This window comes from Myotis davidii, unplaced genomic scaffold, assembly GCF_000327345.1.
Source record: "Myotis davidii unplaced genomic scaffold, ASM32734v1 scaffold75, whole genome shotgun sequence".
NCBI lineage: Eukaryota > Metazoa > Chordata > Mammalia > Chiroptera > Vespertilionidae > Myotis > Myotis davidii.
The window spans coordinates 1,477,506-1,497,970 of NW_006286977.1; the positions used below are offsets into that span (position 1 = coordinate 1,477,506).

The 20,465-nt window shown below is 57.9% G+C and overlaps 1 protein-coding gene across 1 annotated transcript in view; it reads left to right on the forward strand.

Annotated features, from left to right (window-relative positions):
* The window catches only part of BMP7 (bone morphogenetic protein 7), a gene marked incomplete at its 5' end in the record, with an annotated part of 72,475 nt that overhangs the window by 48,214 nt on the left and 3,796 nt on the right, over positions 1–20,465 (forward strand). Inside the window, 4 exons of the mRNA XM_006758852.2 lie at positions 2,312–2,460; positions 16,303–16,500; positions 19,342–19,418; positions 19,968–20,078. Coding sequence (XP_006758915.1) covers positions 2,312–2,460; positions 16,303–16,500; positions 19,342–19,418; positions 19,968–20,078 — 535 coding nt within the window. The remainder of the gene's footprint in view (positions 1–2,311; positions 2,461–16,302; positions 16,501–19,341; positions 19,419–19,967; positions 20,079–20,465) is intronic.

Genomic DNA, 20,465 nt, shown 5'->3' on the forward strand with positions numbered 1-20,465 from the left:
GCTGCTAAGCCTCTTCCATTCCAGCCCTGGACCTGGCGCGCCTCCCTTCCCCTGGTCCTGTATGGGCAGCCCAGACCGCAGAGGAGGGGCAAACGGCACCCATTTGTGGTAGAGCTGCCTGTGGTGTGGCGGTAGGAGGAACTGTTAGTGGTCGCACTTGCAGAACCTCTGCAACTGTGAACATGCGGATGCACTTGTCTGATGAGTGTTGGAGTCAAGTGACCATCCTTGAATGGCTATATGGTCTGTATGGATCTTTAGAAGTCACTTAACACCTGGGCCAAGGCAGAGAGAGCCCCCAGAATTCCCTGAGTCTCTTGGGGAATGATTGGTAGTAACTGTAGAGGTGCCCCAGGACCTTGGCAGCTTGTCCCACGCTGGTCTTCACTGGGCTCTTACCAGTCTCTGAAGACGGTGGTGTGACCCTCACTTGACAGGGGAGGAAACTGAGGCTCAGGAGTTAGCTGGCCTGACCCACTTGCCTTCTCCACTCCCCACCACCTCCATCTTCCCCATGCAGTACTGTGACAATAAATGCACCATGTGGGACTCAACAGCTTCCAGAGCCTCTTGTCCCCAGGTGAGGTGATGGCTTCAGGGCTCGAGTGTGAGGTCACTGATACGGTCTATCAATGTGGGCTATAGGCTTCGCCTCGGAGCCTCACTCTGCTCATTGGTAAAATGGGAACAATAATCTCACTGTTGGGGAAGACTGAGGCCGGAGCAAGGAAGGCCCTAGAATTTCCGCAGCGGGAGAGAGAGAGGACGCACCTGGTTTCCTCGGGGCCCTTCGCCCGAGCCTCTCCCACCTGTGCTCTCGGGGGGCCTGGGGCGGGGAGGCCATATGTCCAAGGTACATAACTGTGTCTCAAAGGGCTTGTCGGTCCTCCTGCGTGTGAGAGCCACTGTGCTCCAATGAGATGCTCCAGGTGGCAGCGAGGAATTCCCACTTCCCACCTGTCCGCCCGGACTCGGCTGTCCGGCTGTTGCACATGGTCGTGCTCCTGTGGGCTGACTCATGCGTGGCCTTCCCTCCACCAGCAGAGCCTGGGCTAGTGTCTCACTCTTCCCACCTGCACAGGCTCTTCTGTCCCCACCCGAAGTCAGGCTCTTCCCGGTGTACCTGGGACAAAGTGCAGAGTGTGGCTGGAGGAGGGAGCTGAGCGCTCCCATGGCGTCAGGGCGAGTCAGCGCTGGCCGGCAGCACAGGCCCTCGGGGTCCTGCCAGCAACAGGAGAAGCTGTGTCGCTTGGCGAGGCCTGCACTCATCGAAGGCCCAGTTCCGTCCCTTAAGTCACCATTTGTCCTCCTCGCCATAAGGGCCCATCCCGATAGCTGGTCACATTTTCCTACAAAGAGCAATTCTCTAGCACAGTTGCCACCCAGGCCTGTGACTTCCGTGCTGTGGTGCGGGGGTTCCCACAGGGCCCCGGGCGCCTACCGTAGGCGGGGAATTGTTTTGGTTCAGAATGGTTTTCTTCTCTCATGGAGTTGTTGACGTCCCTCAAAGGACTCAACACATTGAAACTTTGAATCTTTATAATTAAAGAGATGTTATGATACTTTATATACTCGAATCTTACTATCTAGGAATGTAAAATCCATCCACCCACCCACCCATCCATCCATCCACACATCCATCCTCCATCCCCTACAAGGCCAGTGTGGTCTGACCCATTTGGTTACTGCAACATGAGGAAGAGAGAATGAAAGGGCCTCACCTCCTAACACCTGGTGGCTCCTGAAGATGCTGCGTTGCCAGGAAATGAGGAGAGTCTACTGGACCCCAGTTGCCTGGGCTTGAGCCCCAACTTGGCAGCTTTCTGGCTAAGTGACCTGGGCGAGTCATGGTGCTACCATGTGTTCAATGGAGTTGATAATGTCCCTAGGACTCAGGGTTGGGAGAACTGGATGAGACGATGTGTGTAAAACCCTTGGGACAGTGCCTGGCAAAGGGGAAGTCACCCAGCAAATGTGAACTTCATGTCGTCCCTGAGACGCCCAGCAACATGGGGGTGGTGTCATTTCTGCCTTGCTGGACTGCCCCACTGGCATCCCTCTAACAACTGTGAAGGGCGAGCTTGGCTCCCAGCACCCTGTCTCCCGTAGGCCTCTCTTCACACCTCTCCCGCACCCCCTTTTCCCACCATGGCTACGAAGGGGTTTCTATGCGTGGACCTTCGTCTGATGCACCCACTTTTGGGAAACAACAGGCGTCCTCCCGCCTCCCCCTCCCCACACAGTCCTCGTCCCCATGCGTGTCTGGCTGGGCCACCGGGTGGCTGAGCCTGCGTCTCCTCCTCTCTCGCAGGGAGTCCGACCTGTTCCTGCTTGACAGCCGCACCCTCTGGGCGTCGGAGGAGGGCTGGCTGGTGTTCGACATCACGGCCACCAGCAACCACTGGGTGGTCAACCCTCGGCACAACCTGGGCCTGCAGCTCTCCGTGGAGACCTTGGATGGTGAGTCGCAGCCACCGCCCGGGTGGTCCTGATGCAGCCTGTACGGCGGGACTGACGGAGGCTCTCCACCAAGTCCGTGCTTGTCCTCAGGAAGCTTCGCTGCCCCCTCCCCACTGTCCTCAGTGTCCAGCCAGTCCGCCCCGACAGGAAGCAGCTGCTAGCCCCTGTGCGCGAGATGAGCACACAACGGCTGCTGCCGGGCTGGGCCAGGCCCTGCTCTGAGTGCGGGCCACAGCAGCAGGGTCGGAGCCACAGACTCCCGGCCCGTCCCAGGGCCGCTGCACCCGGACCTGCACCTTGACGAGCGCCCTGGGAGCTGGCTGAGCACCTCGTCTACAACGCCTGGCCCTACCCACCCAATGCTCATAGCCCCTCCCAGTTGTAACATCCAAAAATGTCTCCAGACATTTCCAAATGTCCCCTGCTGAGCACAATTGCCCCTGGTAAGGACCACTGCCCGGGGTGGTGCAAGGCATTAAGCCCCTTCCAAGAAACCCTAACCCTGGTCATAGACACTCGGAGGACCCGCTGTTGGCCTGCCCGTCCCCCAGCACCTTTCACTGCCCCCGCCCCACTTGTTCTCCAAGGTGGGAAGACAGGAAGGCACGTGGGGAGCTAGGGTGGGGCCTAACAGTGCCCATTTCTTCTTCCCCCAAAGTGTGTTTCTTTTTTTTTTGATAAATTTTTATTGATTTCAGAGAAGGGTGTGTGTGAGAGAGAGAAACATCAATGATGAGAGAGAATCATTAATCGGCTGCCTCCTGCATGTCCCCCAGTGGGGATCGAGCCCACAGCCAGGGCATGTGCCCCAACTGGGAATTCAACTGTGACCTTCCGGTTCATAGGTTGGCACTCAACCACTGAGCCACGTCAGCCAGGCCACAGTGTATTTCTTATTAAGTGGAGATGGTTTTGGGGTGTTGTAGCTTCTTCCTGCACCAGTTTTAAGAAAAACCAAAACCATTTATTGTAAAATAGGTCATACGTGCCCATGGCTCAGACTTCAGAGGTTGCAGGTGTGTGCACAGTGAAGCGTCCCTGGGCTGCCGCCCCCACCGCCCAGTTCCCCTCCCAGAGGCCCCTGCTGCTCTCCTGCGATTGGATCTCTCTCCAGAGATGTTGCCCGGGCACCAAAGAATTGCACGCGGATTCTGCTCTCCTTTTCCATTTTCCTCCCACTGAACGTGGCAGTGCCCAGGGTCTTCACCTCGCCTGTTTCACAACTTCTCTTGGAGGCTGGTCCTTCCAGTGACCGGGGAGCCCCCTCGGTATTCGAAGGCGGTGGTGTGTTTGTGTGTATGTGGTGTGAATGTGTCTCTGCCTCTCACACGCGTGACTGCTTCAGAGCCTCAGCCCCTCCCCGCAGCGTGCCGGTAACGGGAGGGCCTGGGCCACTGGATTGTTCCCAGATTAACTGAGTTCCTGTAGAAAGGGTTTTAAGATGTGCCTTCACCTGCATCGGAACCCTGGCCTCTTGTTACAGTGCACACTCTCGTTCAGCAGCAGGGCGGACCTGGGAACCTGCATTTCCAACTGGCCCCCAGACCACGGGGCTGCTGGTCCCTGGGCGGGCAGTGAGTATGGAGGGCTGAGAACAGGACCTGCTCCCAGGACACACCCAGGATGAGAGCTGGTGTTATCACTGTTGTCACTGCTACCGAAAGTCTTGCCCAGCCCCCTGGGAGGGATGTCTGGGTGTTTTCTGGTCTCTGGCTCCGACAAACGGGGCTGCCGTGGAAAACCTCAGTGTAAACGCCATGGTCCCCCGAGTGAATGCAGCTCGAGGACCAGTGCCTGACAGTGACCCTGTGTGTGGATTTGAGAGAGAGTGTTAATTTGCCCTTCATGGGCCATTCCATTGGCATCCCAGCAGCAGTTCACGAGGGCACCTGCTTCCCCGTCTTTGTCAGCACAAGTTCTCAGACTCCTCCCTCTCTGCTAATCCCACGGATGACGGACGGGATCCTGGAGTTTGCTTAGCCATCCTCTGCCGTGTGCCTGGCCTTCCCTCTGCCGTGTGCCTGGCCTTCCCTCTGCCGTGTGCCTGGCCCTCCCTCTGAAGTGCCCTGCTCACACCCTCTGCCCACTGTGTTTATCAGGCCTTGGTCTTTCTTCTCTTTATGTTTTAGAGTCGTTTGGCCCTTTGTGGTTTGAGCTGCAAATGGTTTCCCAGTTCGTAGCTTTTTTCCTGACTGCGGCGAATGCTGGGTATTGCTGAGTGGATGTAGACAACGTAGCTGAATTTGATAAGTGTGTCCTTTATCAATCCCTAGGCCACCACTTGGGCCTGGAGCTGCCCCCTCTGCCTCAGCTTCAGGAAATGAGTCCCTCTCCTAAGGCCATGAGCCCAGGGAGGGGCCACAGAGTGTAGGACCACTCCCTCCTGTTTTGTTTCCAGGCTCTTCCTTCTACTGATGGTCCCCGACCTTTCCGGCCCTCCTCCCACTGTCCACACCCGACACGTAAAACTGGGTCCATCCTTTGACATGGGGTCGGCTCACTGTCCACTGGGTCAGATGCAGCCTGTGGCTTGTTTCTGTGTGGCCCGTGAGCTAAGAGTAGCTCCCACCTTTTCAAATGGTTGAGAAAAATCAAAAGGAGGCTATTTGGTGAAATTTATGTAAAATTATGTGAGACTTCTACCGCAGTGCCCATGAGTCACGCTTTGTTAGCACACAGCCACACATTGGTTTAGGTGCAGTCTAGGGTCGCTTCTGTGCTCAAACAGCAGAGTAGAGTCGTTAGAACAGAGAGTCTATGGCACAGAAAGCTGAAAATATTTATTTTCGGAAATATAACAGAAAAAGTTTCCAGCCCCTGCTGAGGATCACAGTCAGGGAAGTGTGGACCTTCCAGATGAGGGACATGGGGTGACTCACCTGGGGTCACGTGGTAGAAACAGCAGAGCTGGGATTTGAACAAAACAGATTTCCCTGCACAACTTACCAGAGCTCTTACTTTGCTGATGTCCGTTGTGCACCTCCTGCCGGGGAATACAGCACAGAGGAAGGCCGCACTTCTTGGGCAATGAAATCATTCAACTTCGCTTTCTCCTTCCAAGCCTCTGTGGCGCTTACTGGGGACGAGGTAAAGTGAGGCAAAGGTAGACCTGCTTTCTCTCTTCAGGGTGAGCAATTCCCCAGACTGTGGAGATTGGCGGGACCGTCCAGCTGCACCCCAGTGGTTCATGAGCTTCTAGGTTTGGTTTTTCTCCCGAGTGACACTCAGTTCAGTTCCCCTAGTGTCAGGGGCGCCACGCTCTTTCTCCCCGAGCCAGGGTCTCTGTGGCCCGTGCCCCAGCCCTGCTCCCCCGTTGGCTGTGGAAGAGGCTCCGCACTGTCGAGGCGGCACAGCCGATGGTCAGAGTGTGGGCTCCAGAGCTGGTAGACTCCCCAGGTTCAAATCCCAGCTCTGCTGTTTCTACCACGGGACCCGGGTGAGTCACTCCATGTCCCTCATCTGGAAAGTGGGGTTCACAAGAGTTCCCGCCTCCCAGGTGGTTGTGGAGGATTAGGTGAGCTCCTGCAGGTGCAGAGCTTCATTGCTCAACCTGTGGTCGCGCCTCTGCTCAGCACCAAGCAGCGCTTATGCCACTCATTGTCTCCAGTCACCCTCGCCGTTCCCCGGGGGCTGGGTGCTGCCACCACCACCCCATGGCAGTGCGGAGACTGATGCCCTAAGATGTGGCAGGCTCTCCATCCCAGCAGCTGCCCAGGGCCCCTTTCCACCCGGGGAATGTAGCCTAGTGGTCACAAGATGCTGCCTACCGTCAGCAAGGAGGAAATGCCCTGGTGCCGTCTCCTTCCCCCCAGATGGGCACTCAGGGGCAGGCATGGGTGCCGTCGCCCTGGGACCTGGCTGCTTGTGTGGTTGCCTGGGTCAGGGAAGGGGCAGAGCTTACCAATGGGCCAGTTTGGCCAATTAGACATGTGAATTTTTGGATCTTTTGGGAGTGAGATAAGAAGCACGTGAGCCCAGCATTTCAAAGGCCACAGGCGCCTGGCTGCGAGGTTCTTGTTTCCCCCGACATGGAATTTGTCCAGCACTAGGGGGGCACCTGTGATTATACAGATTCCTGGGCTCCCCCCAGGGTGGCCAATCCCCGAAGGTGGGCCTGGGAATCTGCCTTTTCTCACAAGCTCCTTGGGTAACTTGGGGCTTGGGTTGGCAATAACACTGTGGAAAAGTTGTGCCCTGTGTTTGGGGGTTCCCTCATCAATAAGATGCTACCTGGCTGATTGGCTTCCTTTACAATGTGGGTCTAAGCCTTTTCCTGTTAGATGTCTACACTGGGTCAGACCAGCAGGGTCTTCTGGGGAGACTATGGATTTTGGGGTTCATTTGTTGGGCAGCCTGGTGCCCACCTACTGTGTGCCAGCCTGAATTGCCTGTAGAGACAGCCTGGTCCCTGCCCTGGGACCTCTCACCAGGATTAACATAACTCCATAAGCACCACTGCCTGGGACAGCACCTGGACAGGCTGAGTCCCTGGGTAGTGGCACCCATGCCCAGCTCCCAGTCCCCCATCAGGGACCGGAGGAGACGGGGCACTGAGTCAGGGGTATAGCATCTAATCCTTGTCCAGACCTAGACAGCATCCTGCAGCCACTAGGCAGCAGCTAGAATAGAGCCCCACCACCTATCAGGGCCTCAGTTTCCCCACCCGTACAATGGGCATGTTAGTGACCGTGATGCGGGCGAGCTTGTTTCCATCCTAAGGAGGCCCAACATCACAAACCTTTTCTCAGAAGCCTCATGTTTGGCACGAGGTGAGCCCCTGGCCTCCACGTGCGGCCTCGGACCACCCAGACAGCCTGTACCTGTTCCCTCTTCCTCCAGCCATGGCCCTCTTGTTAGTCACCCCTAGGAACGGCGCAGCTGGGCCCCGCTCTGGAGGGGGGGTGGGGTGGGAGGGGGGAGGCGGACGTGTCTGGGGGAAGAAGCCCACAAACTCCCGGGCACCTGTGGCTCATGGGGAGCCAACTGGGAACGTCCACTCATCTCCAGGATGGGACCCTGCAGGAAGGAGGCTGTGTCTGCTTGTCTTCCCCTTTTATGGGGGCGTGGGGAGGGGGGAGAGGGTAATGCCCACCCCCAGCACACAGGCTGCACCCCCCAAACGGGTGGGTGGGAGAGGAGAGGAGGAGGGGCACGCTGAGTGGAGGGGTTCTGACACATGTGGCCCCACTGGGGTGGGCAGCTGGCCCCTGCGAAGAGGACGTTCAGGCGGGGCTGGGGCAGCCGAGCCCTCACCGCAGGCCAGGCCCCAGGCCCGGCTCCTCGCAGGACCAGCGGCGGCACAGCCTGGGGCCTGCAGACGCCAGCGCTCCTCTGGGCAGCCTCTCGGCGCCTGGTCCCTCCATCGGTTCCAGGGGCTTCCTAACGGTTGGGAGGAAGACAAGCCTGAGTTCATGCTAAGTGCTGAGCCCTGGGCCTGGCACCCTGTCTGTGCTCGTGTTAGGTATTATTATTTTTTAAATTTGTCTTTATTGTTGAAATGATGATAGGTGTCCCCTTTCCCCCCATTGCCCTCCTCGACCTAGATACTATTGTTGGTGGTGGTATGTTTAATTCTCACAGTGACCCTGCCCACGTTATTGCCAGCATCTGACAGAGGAGAAACCAAGGCCAAGAAGGCCGAGCAGCTTGACCGAAGTCACTCAGCTCTAGGCACGCCTGTATGTCGCCGTGGCGTCTGACTCGCTCTGTGCTGAAGAGCCTTCTGAGGAATGTAGTCACCAGGGACCGCTCTAGAGGCCTGTGTGGTCAGTGTGCCCTCGCTGGGCACATGCTGGGCTGGGCAGACAGAACCGGGGACCCTGCAGCATCCTGGCCTCCGCCCGGCTGTTCTCGGCACCTCCCCTCTCCTGGGAGGAGAGAGTTGGAAAGAGAACCCAGGAGACAGTGGGCTCCCTGTAGCACAGACTAACGGCGCCCACGACACGGGTGGCCGGGGCTGCATCTGACTTTCGTGGGCTCCCCCTTCCACAAAAATATTAAAAATCACGTTTTATGACCATGTTGGTATAAAGACAAACACAATCCTGGCTGGATTAAAAATGAAAACATTTTCTCTGACCCTAAACAGCTCATGTTTTGTCTTCTGATTTTTAAGAGACATTAAAACATTTTCATGGGCCCCTAAAAGCGCCGTGGACCCGGGCACTGCGCCCGAAGGACACGCTGGCCCTGGGCCCCGCATCCCTGCTGAGCTTCCCTGCCCAGCGCCTGCCCGCGCACACAGCCTCCGGCAGTCAGCAGCTCCTCGCCTGCACAGGAAGCGCATCGGTCCTACGCTGTGTCAGGGACCGTGACCGGCACGGGCTGCGGAGGACAGAGCAAGCCTTTCGCTGTCGTGTGGCTGGCATCCTGATAGGAAGAAGCCGAGTGTGAAGGCACCGTCTGCTGGAGGTCGGGGCCCAGGCCGTGAGCACCAGCCCGGAGTCTGAAGACGCTGCAGGAGGGCTTCTGGCTGCTCGCCAGGTCAGGACACTGGGCTTCCCCAGCTGCCTTCCATCCCAATCCCACGGGGAGATGAAGACCGCTGTGGGCTGGGTCTCTTCCTCCTTACAGATGTGGAAGCATCTCGTCATTGGTTCCCAAGAGGACTCCAGCATCCTCTCCTAGTTTGTGGGGTTCCCCTCCTCCCTCAGCCACAGAAGAAATAACTTGGAGGCTCAGGAGGGCAGCGTGGACTAGCCTTACCTCTCTGATCCCGGAGGATGATCTGATAGCCTGTTGCCCGGGCTCACACTTCCTCCTGGTGGTCCTCCAGCTGCTGCCCGCCCCGCCCTGAGCTCCAGGACCAGGAGGCCTGCCCTGCCCACCCCTGCCTCCTGGAATCAGCTATGTGGGTGTCCCGGTGTCCGTGTGCAGAGAGCCTTTGACTCCTCGCTCCAGGCGTGGGGCACATGTGCCTCTCTCTGATCCTCCCAGATGGCATCGGATGGGATTGCCAGACATTTAAGGGACTGAGGGCATATGCTTGATGCTCAAGCCGCAGCTGCTGCGGACGGCCTGGGAGGCGAGCCATTTGCCCGCAGCGGCCGCAGAGGATAAGCCCTGCAAAGCCAGGTTGGCGAGCAACCCGCCCCCAGCGCAGCTGCCTCCGTGGTGCCTGCTCCCTGGTGATTGCCTCACATCCTGTTTGTCCAGCAGCTGGAGCGAGAGAGGAAAGAAGAGGCCTGATGGCCCAGAGGCTGGGATGGGTTCGGGCGGAGCGGGCAGTGGCGGTGGGGACAGGATTGGGCAATTGAGGCCAAGCAGATGTCACAAGTGTTAACGATGAACTTGCTCGTCAGTAGGGCCTTGGTCCATCAGGAGAAGCGGCTGGAATTAATGTGTTTTGCACCATTAACGAGGAACATTCTTACGCTGTGGGCCTCCTCAGGGCAGCTGATGGCCTTGGGCCTGGAAAACAAAGATGCCACAAGAAAACCAAGATGCCGCCCGGTCTGTGGGCGGCGGTGTCCCCTCCTTTCCCGAGAGGCCCCATTTGTGCCTGGAGCCTGCTGGGTTAGGCCTGCTGACTCTGCTCTTGCCACTGGTCCCTGTTCCCAGCTCACAGACCTGCGTCCCTGCACCCCGCCTCCGCCTGGCTCACCTCTTGGGAGGCCTTACTTCCGGTGCCTCAGAGAGCCTTCCTACCCTGGAGGCCCCGCAGGTGCCCATCCAGGCCCAACTGATCCCTCCTCTGTGTTTCCCAAGACACCTGCTGGCCTCGGCGGCAGGTCGAGATTAAGTGCTCAGGCTCGGGTCAGCTGGACCAGGGTGTGGACCCTGTCTCTGCCTCCTTGGTGGCGGGTCCAGGGTAGATGGCTTCGTGCTGTGACCTCACTTGACTCATCTGTCAATACGGGATCAAGAGTCCTGCCCACGGAATGGGCTCAGCACAGCGCCGGGCTCAGAGCAAATGCTCTCAAATGGTTGTTTCTTATCTGTTGAGAGCCGGTGACGGAGGGAAGCAGCTCCACCAGGAATACTGTCCTGGTGATGCACAGGCAATGGGGTGGCTCCCCCTGTGGGGACAAGTGGGTTTTCTTGACCTGCCTGGAAGCAAGTGGAGCAGAGGGTCAGCAAACACTGTCCGTACCAGCTAGTCAGCGTGCTGGGCTTGGCGGGTCAGACCTCTTCTGTCGCGGATCCTCAGCTCTGCGATGCCGTGTGAACGCAGACAGACAGGAGTGGATGGATGCCCGGCTGCGGTCCAGAGAACAGCCGGTGGGCCGATGGGCCCGGGGCTGCAGTGTCTGGACCCTGGGCCAGAGCATCAACAGCGGGGAAGACTTTCCTCTTGGTCTCGCATGTTGCGTGTGTTGGCGTTGGGGCTGGAGGCTCGTCCCATCACAGTTGGCAAGACGGCTGCCTCCACGCCCGAGCGTGCAGGAAGGAAGCAGGTGGCTGGATAAAGGGCGCTCTCTTCTTTTTAGGGCAGAAGACATTTCCATGGAGCCTGCAGTAGCCATCCTAGACTGGGCTGCCAGTGAGGCTGGGAAGGGGCTGATGGGCCACCTCCTGGGGTGGAGGAGGACCAGGGCCAAGGGCTGGGCAGGGCGTGGGGCTGCACCCACGGCCTCTGCCTCACTGGGGCTCCCAGGGGTGGGTCCTCTCCACGCAGCTCCGAGTGGGAGCAGAGCCTGTGCAGACAGCCCCCCGGCTCTCCAGGCAGCAGGTGTGATGGTCCCGGAGCAGATGGGCACCTGAGCGTGCGGACGGGGATGTGGACCCCACAACAGACGTCACTCTGCTTCAGTCGCAGAAATGGAAACATAGGCCACGAGCAATCCTGTGCTGGATGCTCCTCCCGACATGCATGGAGCGCCCTGCTGTCCGGCTCCCGGGAGGGACCAGCAAGCTCAGCGTCCACGCCGAGGGATATGTGCGGCAGCAAAGGCGTGAGCGCCGACACCTGCAACCTCGCGGGGGAACCTCCAGGACACGCAGACGGAAGGAAACCAACGCAAAAGACCGGGAGTCAAGGTGCATGAAAAGCCTGAAAGACGCAGAGCTAGGGGGAGAGAGCAGGTCGGGCCGGAGTCGGGGGAGGGCCTGACAGGCAGTTTGTCCGCCTTGGCACTGCTGACATTTTGGATCGTCTTTCCCTGTCGTGGTGCTGTCCTGTGCACTGCAGGGCAGTGAGCAGCACCCCCGCCTCCACCCCGCGATGCCAGAAGCGCCTGCCCCAGGCTGCCGAAAACGGATGCCCCAGGGAGCATAATGACCTCGACCTCCGGTTCCTCACACTGAGATAGAGGCGGCAGGAGGGAGTGCTTTGGGGGCTGCTGGGCTGCTCTGTACGCCGATAGAAGGGGTGATTACAGGGATCCATACATGGGTTGGAGTGTCGTCTGGCCCTGGCCGGGTGGGTTAGTTGATTGGAGTAAAAAAAGGTTCAATTCCCGGTCAGGGTGCATGTCAGAGGAAACTAATCGAAGTTTCTCCCTCTCTCTCCTTCCTCTCTCTAAATAATCAATAAAAACATATCCTCGGGTGAGCATTAAAAGAAAAAACCCTGACAGACCTATGTATAAAAAGGGTCAATATTACTATATGTTAACTTAAAAACTAAAATTTAAAACACACACACACACACACACACACACACACACACACAACACAAAGCGAAACACCAGAGAGAGGCAAACCATCTACCAAAGAAGAAACCAGCTAATTCATGGCTCTGGGCCCTCTTACCGGCCAGTCAGTGGGACAGACACTTCTCCATCACTTTCCTCGTGCAGGAGGTCAGCTGTAGCCGCACAGCTGGTAAGCCTTTCCGCCCTCTTGGCAGATAAGAGCCCCGTTAGACTGGAATGCCAGGTAAACAACTGATAACTGCTTCATATAAGTATGTCTCCCATATTGCAAACGTTATTCACTTATCTGAGATTCAAAATTAGCAGGGCGTCTGTATTGTTATTTGCAAAATCTGACAACTCTATTCTTGGAGAAATCTCCAGGGTTTTAAAAAGAGATGTTACTGATTTTCTGAGAGAAGGGAAGAGGGAGAGAGAGAAACATCAATGATGAGAGAGAATCGTTGATCGGCTGCCTCCTACACGTCCCCTAATGGGGATCAAGCCATAGCCAGGCATGTGCCCTGGCCAGGAATCAAACCGTGACCACCTGGTTCATGGGTAAACGCTCAACCACTGAGCACACCAGCGGGCAGTTTTTGTTTGTTTGTTTGTTGTTTTTAATTTATTAACCATTGGCTACAATATAAGTCATTTTTAACTTTCCTAAAGATACAACCTATGCTAAAATAGAATGTATGTCTTTTTTTCTTTTTTTCATTTATTCAGCCACCTCAGTCTCTCTGCCTGATTCATTCAGCTTGGCTCCCTACGCAGTTTGACTTGCCCCAGGCATTTAAATACAAATACTCGAACGGAACACTTGCACATGCGAAGTGGAGCCTGTGTGTGTAACTTCATGAAATGAAAATGAGCTCCTTCCCAGCCGACCCTCAGGTCTTCGCCCCTGACATGCTCTCCTGCCCTTCCCGGGGGCATTGACATAAAATGAACTTTACGAATGAACCTAACCTCATGCTCCGTCTTCCCTCCCACTGTAGTCACGCTGGCTCACGTTGGGCCTCCCCCTCAGGCTGATCTGAGGGGCTCTTCCTCCGTGGGTCTCCTTTCCAGTGGGACCCCCAGGGCGCATAGCATCGCTGGCCCGGACACCACGCAGGAATACTTGTAAAGAGATGCATGCCTTGTTTAGGTGGCTGGTCGCTACTTCATGCCACCCCTGAATTTAATTATCTTGTCTGATAATGCCCCCCAGGGTCTCTCCGGTTTGCAGCTAAAGGCTTGACTGCAGTGACTTGTCGGCTTGACGGTCGGGGATGGTGTATGCATGGCCCCGGCTCTCTACCTGGGACGTGTTGCCTCCCAAGGGCACTGGAATGCGTTTTGGGAGCAGCCGGTGATGCTCCTATACACCCTACAATACCCACGCAGTCCCCGAAGGGCACATTCAGCTCCAACCCACGAGCCGGGTGGAGAAGCCCCTGTGTCCCCAGTGGCCCGTTTGGTGACCATATCTGGGCCCAGCATGCAGGCCAGTGTGGCCCACGCAGGCCGGTCCGCGGCAGGTGCGGGTGCCGAGCGCCCAGAGACCCTCCTCTTTCTGCTCCGTCACCCATTGCCCTGGCCCTGGCTGTCCTGAGGGCCTAGGAGGAGGCCAGCCCACCGTCCGCCATCGCGGGAAACGTAGGGTTACTGAATCGGGCCATGTCGCGTTTCCAGGCATTTTTATTTTGCCCTTAAAAACCTTCCAGGGGGGAACACAAATCCTAGGAGCTTGGCTTTAATGGCTCCTTTTACAGAACTGCTCCAATTATAGATGGTGAACTCCGGGAAACCCCGCTAAAGAATGCAGGAGAGCGAACGTTAAAGGGGTTAATTTAGGGGGAAGTAGTGGCGGATGGGGAGCTTGGTCTTTGAAACGCCCTCGTTGTTAAAAAACCAAAGCAAAGCCCTGGTGCTGGCCTGGTCCTCGGGAGGCGGCTTCCTGCCTTCGCCGTCTGGAGGGCTCCAGGTGAAGTTAATTCCAGATGCGGATGCGCCCGGGCTCCCAGAGCAAGGGTTCCTCTGGCCTCGGACCCCGCACCCAACGTGGTGTCACGTCTGTTGTGGTTGCATAGCATGAGCTGGTCAGGGTTTGCCCCTCGCTTCCACGCCGGGGTCCTCGGTGGGGCGTTCGGTCTCTGGGTTCGGCTCTCTTTGTCTGCCTCTTGCTTTGTCTTTATTTGGAACACCATCGCCACCGGCATGACACTACATGTTGGCCAGTGGCTTCATGGTTGCCAGAGCCGAGAGATCGCCCGTTTTCCCATCACCCCCACCCACTGGCAGAGCACAGGACATGGCGACTGCTCCATCCGCTTCCTCCCTTTGGTCCCCGGGATCCCATACCCTCCTGGGGCCCTTCCTCCTGTCCATGCTGCTCCCAGATCCTTCCTCCCGGCACTCCCGCGCAGCCTCTGCCCCGGGCCCTCATCTCTCAGTGGTGGAGATGGGCACCTGGACGCAGCCCGCACATGGCGTGTCCAGCTACACGCTCTCCCCAGGGAGCTCGTCCAGTCTCCACGCTGCCTGGCCGCAGCCCCGAGCCGGCATTTACCAAGCGCCTTCGAGGTGCAGAGCTCTGCTCTGAGGAGCAGCGGTGTGGAGTGCCAGGGCCGGGGCTTGAACTCAGGGAGGCTGGCACTGGGCCGGAGCGGGTCTTGGTCCCCAGTCTGTGTCTCCCCCAGATCAGGAGCCAAACCCAAGCTGTGATGTTCTGCTGCCACCTTCCACCCTCCCTGTTCTCTATGTCTCCCCTGCTCCTACCTTGTTTTCCCCACCTCAGTGAATGGCCCCTCCCTTCTCCCAGGTGCTCAGGCCCAGAGCGAGGAAGTCCTGTGTCTTCTGACCTTTTATATCCGCTCCCTCAGCACTTCCCTCGGTTTCCCTCTCCGGGCAGATCCACGCTGGGCCATTCCCAGTCGAGGCAATTATTCTAGTTACATGACCCTTTGGTGAACTGGGTGAAAGGTACGTGGGGTTTCCCTGAAGTCTTTTTTTTTTTTTTGTGCAACTTCCTGTGAGTCAGTAATTATTTCTAAACAAGACATTACAAATAAAATAAATTCTAAAGGTGGATTTAAAAATGAACTCCTGAAGACCTGCCCCGGCCCACCTCCCCCTGGTCTCTGGCTCCTGTCCTCGGCCCCACAGTGCAATCTCCAGGGGCAGCCTGGGCCATCTTTGCAGACATCTCAAGTTGTCCACTGCTCAGCTCTCCATCCCCGTGGTTTCCACTTCATGCAGATCATGAGGCTCCTGGGGCTTCAGTAACAAAACACCACAAACCGGGGCGCTTAGGACAACAGGACTTTAGTCTCCAGTCGGAGCTCAAAGTCCAAAGTCAAGGTGCCCAGGGTTGTGCTCCCTCCACAGGCCCAGGGAAGGGTCCTACCGTGCCCCCCCGCTCCTGGTGGCTCCGGCGCTCCTCAGTGTCCCTAGGCCATCCTGTGTGTGTGTGTGTGTGTGTGTGTGTGTGTGTGTGTGTCTGCCTTCACATGGCCTTCTTCTCAGGACACCAGTCATCGGGTTAGAGCCCTTCCTAATCCAGTATGACCTTATCTTAACCGATTTCATAGGCACAGACGCTATTTCCAAAGGTCACCTCCTGAGGTTCTGGGACATGAACTTGGGGAGACACTATTCAACACAGTAAACAGAGTAAGGCAGAGTGCTCGCTGGTGCCTTACGGTCCCCACCACTTTCCTCCTGACTGCCCCCTTCTGCCCCCTCACCCCCAGGCTCTGCTCCAGCCCTGCGGCCAGTCTCCTGAACACTCCCACCTGGCTCCCGCCTCCGGGCATTTGCCTTGGCAGTGGCCTCTGCCTGGAATGTCCTCTCCCCAAATATCCTCATGGCTCTCCTCCTCCCTGCTACCCGGTCTGTGCTCAGATGGCCCCTCCATGCACAGGGTGGTAGACATGAGGGCGGCTTGCAACCATCCCCACCTTCCCTGGCCCTGAGCAGGATTGCCCCGCCTCTTGAGATTAGATGGATCATGTGACCTGCTGTGCTCCCTCCTGCTTCAGCTTTTACCCTGGGATACCTGCCCACCTGCCCCACCAGGTGGCCTGCCCAGGGGACAGTTTCTCGGCATGGTTCCTCACTGTGCTCTCCGCTCCCAACACAACCTGGCACAGAGCCAGCGCTGAATAACATAGGCCGGCAGATGATGCAAATGCGTGAGAGAACTGTGAGGCATGCATGCAGCCCCCCCCACCGCCTCTCCTGTAACCGTCTCCTATGCGTTTGGCTGCTTCCGGTCTAGGGCAGAGCATCAACCCCAAGTTGGCGGGCCTGATCGGGCGGCACGGGCCCCAGAACAAGCAGCCCTTCATGGTGGCCTTCTTCAAGGCCACCGAGGTCCACCTTCGCAGCGCCCGCTCCACGGGGAGCCGGCAGCGCGGCCAGAACCGCTCCAAGACGCCCAAGAACCAGGAGGCCCTGCGGATGGCCAACGTCGCAGGTACGCTGGGGGCGGGAGGGTCCACACACAGACCCCGGGACCCACGCACAGGGCCCAGCGAGGAGCCACTCGGGAGCCACGTGCTCCACTGGTGGTTGTGGAGCCAGTGCTGCAGGAAACAGCCCACAGCCCTCCTGACAACTCACCCCTTTGGCTGTCAACCTCACAGTGGCACTCAAATGCAAGTGCCAAACTCGAGTATAACAAGAGGCCAGCCATGCACGTTCCCAAACAGACAGAACAGTGGCTACAGCACATGAAGGGAAGCTCTGAAACCTGTGGGGATGCCACACCCGCTTCCCAGGGAGGCTGCTGCCCGGGGAGCTGGGAGGATGAACAGTGGAGGACTTTGCTGCATCTGTAATTTTATTTCTTTTTTAAAAAAAAAATATATTTTATTGATTTTTTTTTTTTTACAGAGAGGAAGGAGAGGGATAGAGAGCTAGAAACATCGATGAGAGAGAAACATCTATCAGCTGCCTCCTTCACACTCCCTACTGGGGATGTGCCCGCAACCAATGTACATGCCCTTGACCGGAATTGAACCTGGGACCCTTCAGTCCGCAGGCCGACGCTGTATCCACTGAGCCAAATAATCTGTTAGGGCTGTATCTTAAAGTGAAAAATATTTGAAACTCCTAACGAATTTGCGTATTTGTTAAGTGCGGGTCTCCCCTCTGGTGTCGCTCTCCCAGCACACTGCGCCGGTCCCGAGGCAGCGCCCAGTCCGCGGGCAGCCCTGTCGGAGCTCCCAGCTGAGCTCAGCGGTCCTGCTCCTGGGCCTGGGGTTGGTCCCAGGAAGCACAGGGGCACATGGGTGTTCAGAATATGCAAAGCAGCCACACCCCCAACTCAGCCTTATCTCGTCAGCAGCTGGTTTTGCCTCACGCAGCTGATTTTGGACTTTCTGTTCAGTTTCCTTTTCGAGGGCGAAGGGCAGTACGGGTGCTGTGGCTGGTGAAGGTTTTGGGCACAGGCTTCCCGAGCCCACAGGCCCAGATGGACCGTGCTGGGTGTGGTGGCTCCCGAGTTTGTGCACAGGGCTTTGCAGGGCTTGTGTTCTGCTAGGTGCATCCATCCTCTTCTCAAAGGGGTCTGTGATCCCCCACATTAAAATCCAGCGGACCCCCTGAATTTGTGTTGGAAACCCCCAGGCCGTGCTCTTGGGGGCTGGGGGTCCAAGGTGAAAGCCAACCGCGGTCTGCGCCATGGACTCTGGTACCTCAAAGTCCTCCACACTCCGTTTCCCCCACCACATCCCTGGCAGTTCTCCACTTACATAACCCCCAGCACGGGGCTCTCACTACCTCACAGGCAACTATTCTTTCTTGCCTGGAACCTGTCTCCTTCCTGTGGATTTCTTGGCCCTGTCGGAAGTTCAGCTAAACTCTGCCTGGAAATTTGATAAGAAAAGAAATACTGAGACCTGGGCCCCACCCCAGGCTTAGTAAACCAGAATCTGTGTGTGAGTGTGGGAGTGTGCGAGTGTGTGAGTGTGTGCACATGTCCTGGGGTGCTTCGCCTCTTGTGCCAGCTGGGAGTCCTGCAGGGCCACACAAGTTGACCTCTCGCGGCAGGGAGCCCCCTGTGCGCTGGAAGGAGACGTGCTCCAGCGTGCTGCCTGCTGCCCTGCCTGCCGGCCGGAAGCTCTTTCCTACAGGCTAGCCCGCCCCCGGGCCTTGCGCTGCTCTTCACAGGCTGTGGTTTGGGGATGAGAGACTGGGGTCGCTGCCTTCCCTCCACACCCTTCTCCCCACCCACGTTTGGACCCAGCTCCCTGGTAATTAGCCACTCTGGGCAGCTGACCCGCGGGGGTGGGAGCTGAGCCCCAGCACCAGTCCTAACTTGTTAGCTGCTCAGGCGGGGGCTCCTGGTGGTGGAAGAAGCAGCGTGCCTCCTGCTCCTGCTGGCTGTTGGGGTGGGAGGGGCAGGACTGGAAGGGCAGGGGGGCTGGGGCCTACTTCTTGAGCGTCCCTTTTCTTCCCTTTCTGCACCAACATTGCCAGCTGCTTGGGTCTGAAGCCATAGGAGGGCTCCGGGCGAAGAGAGTGCCACGACTGATTAGCCATGTCTGTCGTGAGCAGAGGAAGGACAGGTAGCAGCCTGGGTGCCACTTTCCAACCCCGTCTTAAAGCAAAGCAATGATATTTGGCTTCATGTTGAAACCCAAGGCCTGACAGACCAAGGCCAGGAGCAGCTCATGGAGCTAGTGAGGACAGGCAGCTGTGTGTGCGTGTGTGTGAGCGAGAGAGTGTGGATCAGACAGAGAGACGGATCTTGATGTGTTTACCAGTCCTGAATCCGTACCCACATGCTGCAAAGCTCACGCACTCCTGGAAAGCCCCAGTGCATCATTCCATCCTCAGAGAAACCTCAGAGTCCTTTGCTGGAAGATCAGTGTGGTTTGACTTCCTGCCTCTTGTTTCTTCCTGGTGGGGGTGGTGATGGGGGCTTTGTCCCAGGCCCCGTCGTTATCCCTCTGGCTGGCCTCCGTGGCGAGGCTGGTGGAAGCAGGGCCCTCGGGCAGCCTCCTGCAGCAGCCTCCTGTCGGGCATGGATGGGCTTTGACTCCTTTATGGAACCCGGGCAGATGTGAGCATCTAAACCCCACCTGGGTATACAAGACACCAGAGTTGTCGGAAGGATCCAGAGGGGGCTGTGAGCTCGGACTGTGAGAGCAGGAGAGCTTGGCACCTCCGTGCGGGACTGTTGGCCGGGGGTGGAAGTGAGTGTGCAGGCCATGGGTCCTCCAGCAGCGTCTATGTCAGGAAAGCCACCCTGCAGCGCCACACCCGCCTAACGCGCACGCTGCTGTCCCCCCCGCGTTCTGCTCGCCCACAGAGAACAGCAGCACCGACCAGAGGCAGGCCTGCAAGAAGCATGAGCTGTACGTCAGCTTCCGCGACCTGGGCTGGCAGGTAGGGTGGCCCCGGGCTCCCCGATCGTGTTTCTCTTCTGCATCGATTAAGACCCTGGTTTCAAGTGTCCAACCAGGGCAGAGGATTTAGGGGAGGGGCTGGGGGGCCTCCAGAAACCCAAGAGTAGAAATGTGGCTGTGATTCAAGCTGGAACGGCAGCCCGAGCTCTTTGGACCCTGGACCCCATTCTGCGTGTGAAGCCCATTTCCACCTGTGCTGGCTGCGCAGGGTGCCAGGCCCAGCTGCCCTCCTCCCCCTCCCGTGACTGACAATCCCAGGGCAGAGACCGATGGGCCCCGCTCGGGTCAGCACCTGTCCCTGACCCAGCGAGCTCTGCCAGGGGTGGGGTTGTGCTATAGGAACATGGCAGCTCCCCCTGGAGCCAGGCGGATGGAGGGAGGTGAAGGGCAGGGGATGAGTCACAGCTGCTCAGGGGGTCTTTGACGTGGGAGCCCCGCAGTCTGGCCCACAGGGGGAGGGTTTTGACCTGCCCACGTTTCCATGGGCCCAGGACACGGCCCTCATGGCCCCACACTCCTCTCCCTGCAGGACTGGATCATCGCGCCCGAGGGCTACGCCGCCTACTACTGCGAGGGGGAGTGCGCCTTCCCTCTGAACTCCTACATGAACGCCACCAACCATGCCATCGTGCAGACACTGGTGAGTGGCCCGCACCCCAGCGGGTGGGCCGGGGCAGCGGGGCCACCAGGTCCTCCTGGGCTGCGCCAGGCTGGGGGAGAGCAGGTCTCCGCCCAAGGCCACACCATGACGTTCAAGGGCCCCGTTCCCTGTAGAACAAGGTGAAGAATTCTATTTCACTACTGTGTTGACATGAAGATATGTTTAATCTTTGACCCTCACGTTGACTTACTTCTCCCAATTTCAAAAGAAATTAGAACAGTTTTATGAGTTCCTAAAGGTACAGTGGGCAACTATCACTGTGCCTGGTGGAGAGGTGGCTGTGGCCCCGCCTCTGTCTGGGGGCTGCTGTCCTGGTGCTCCACAGTCCCTAGTCCCCCCCCCACAGTGCCCGGTCCCCCCATAGTG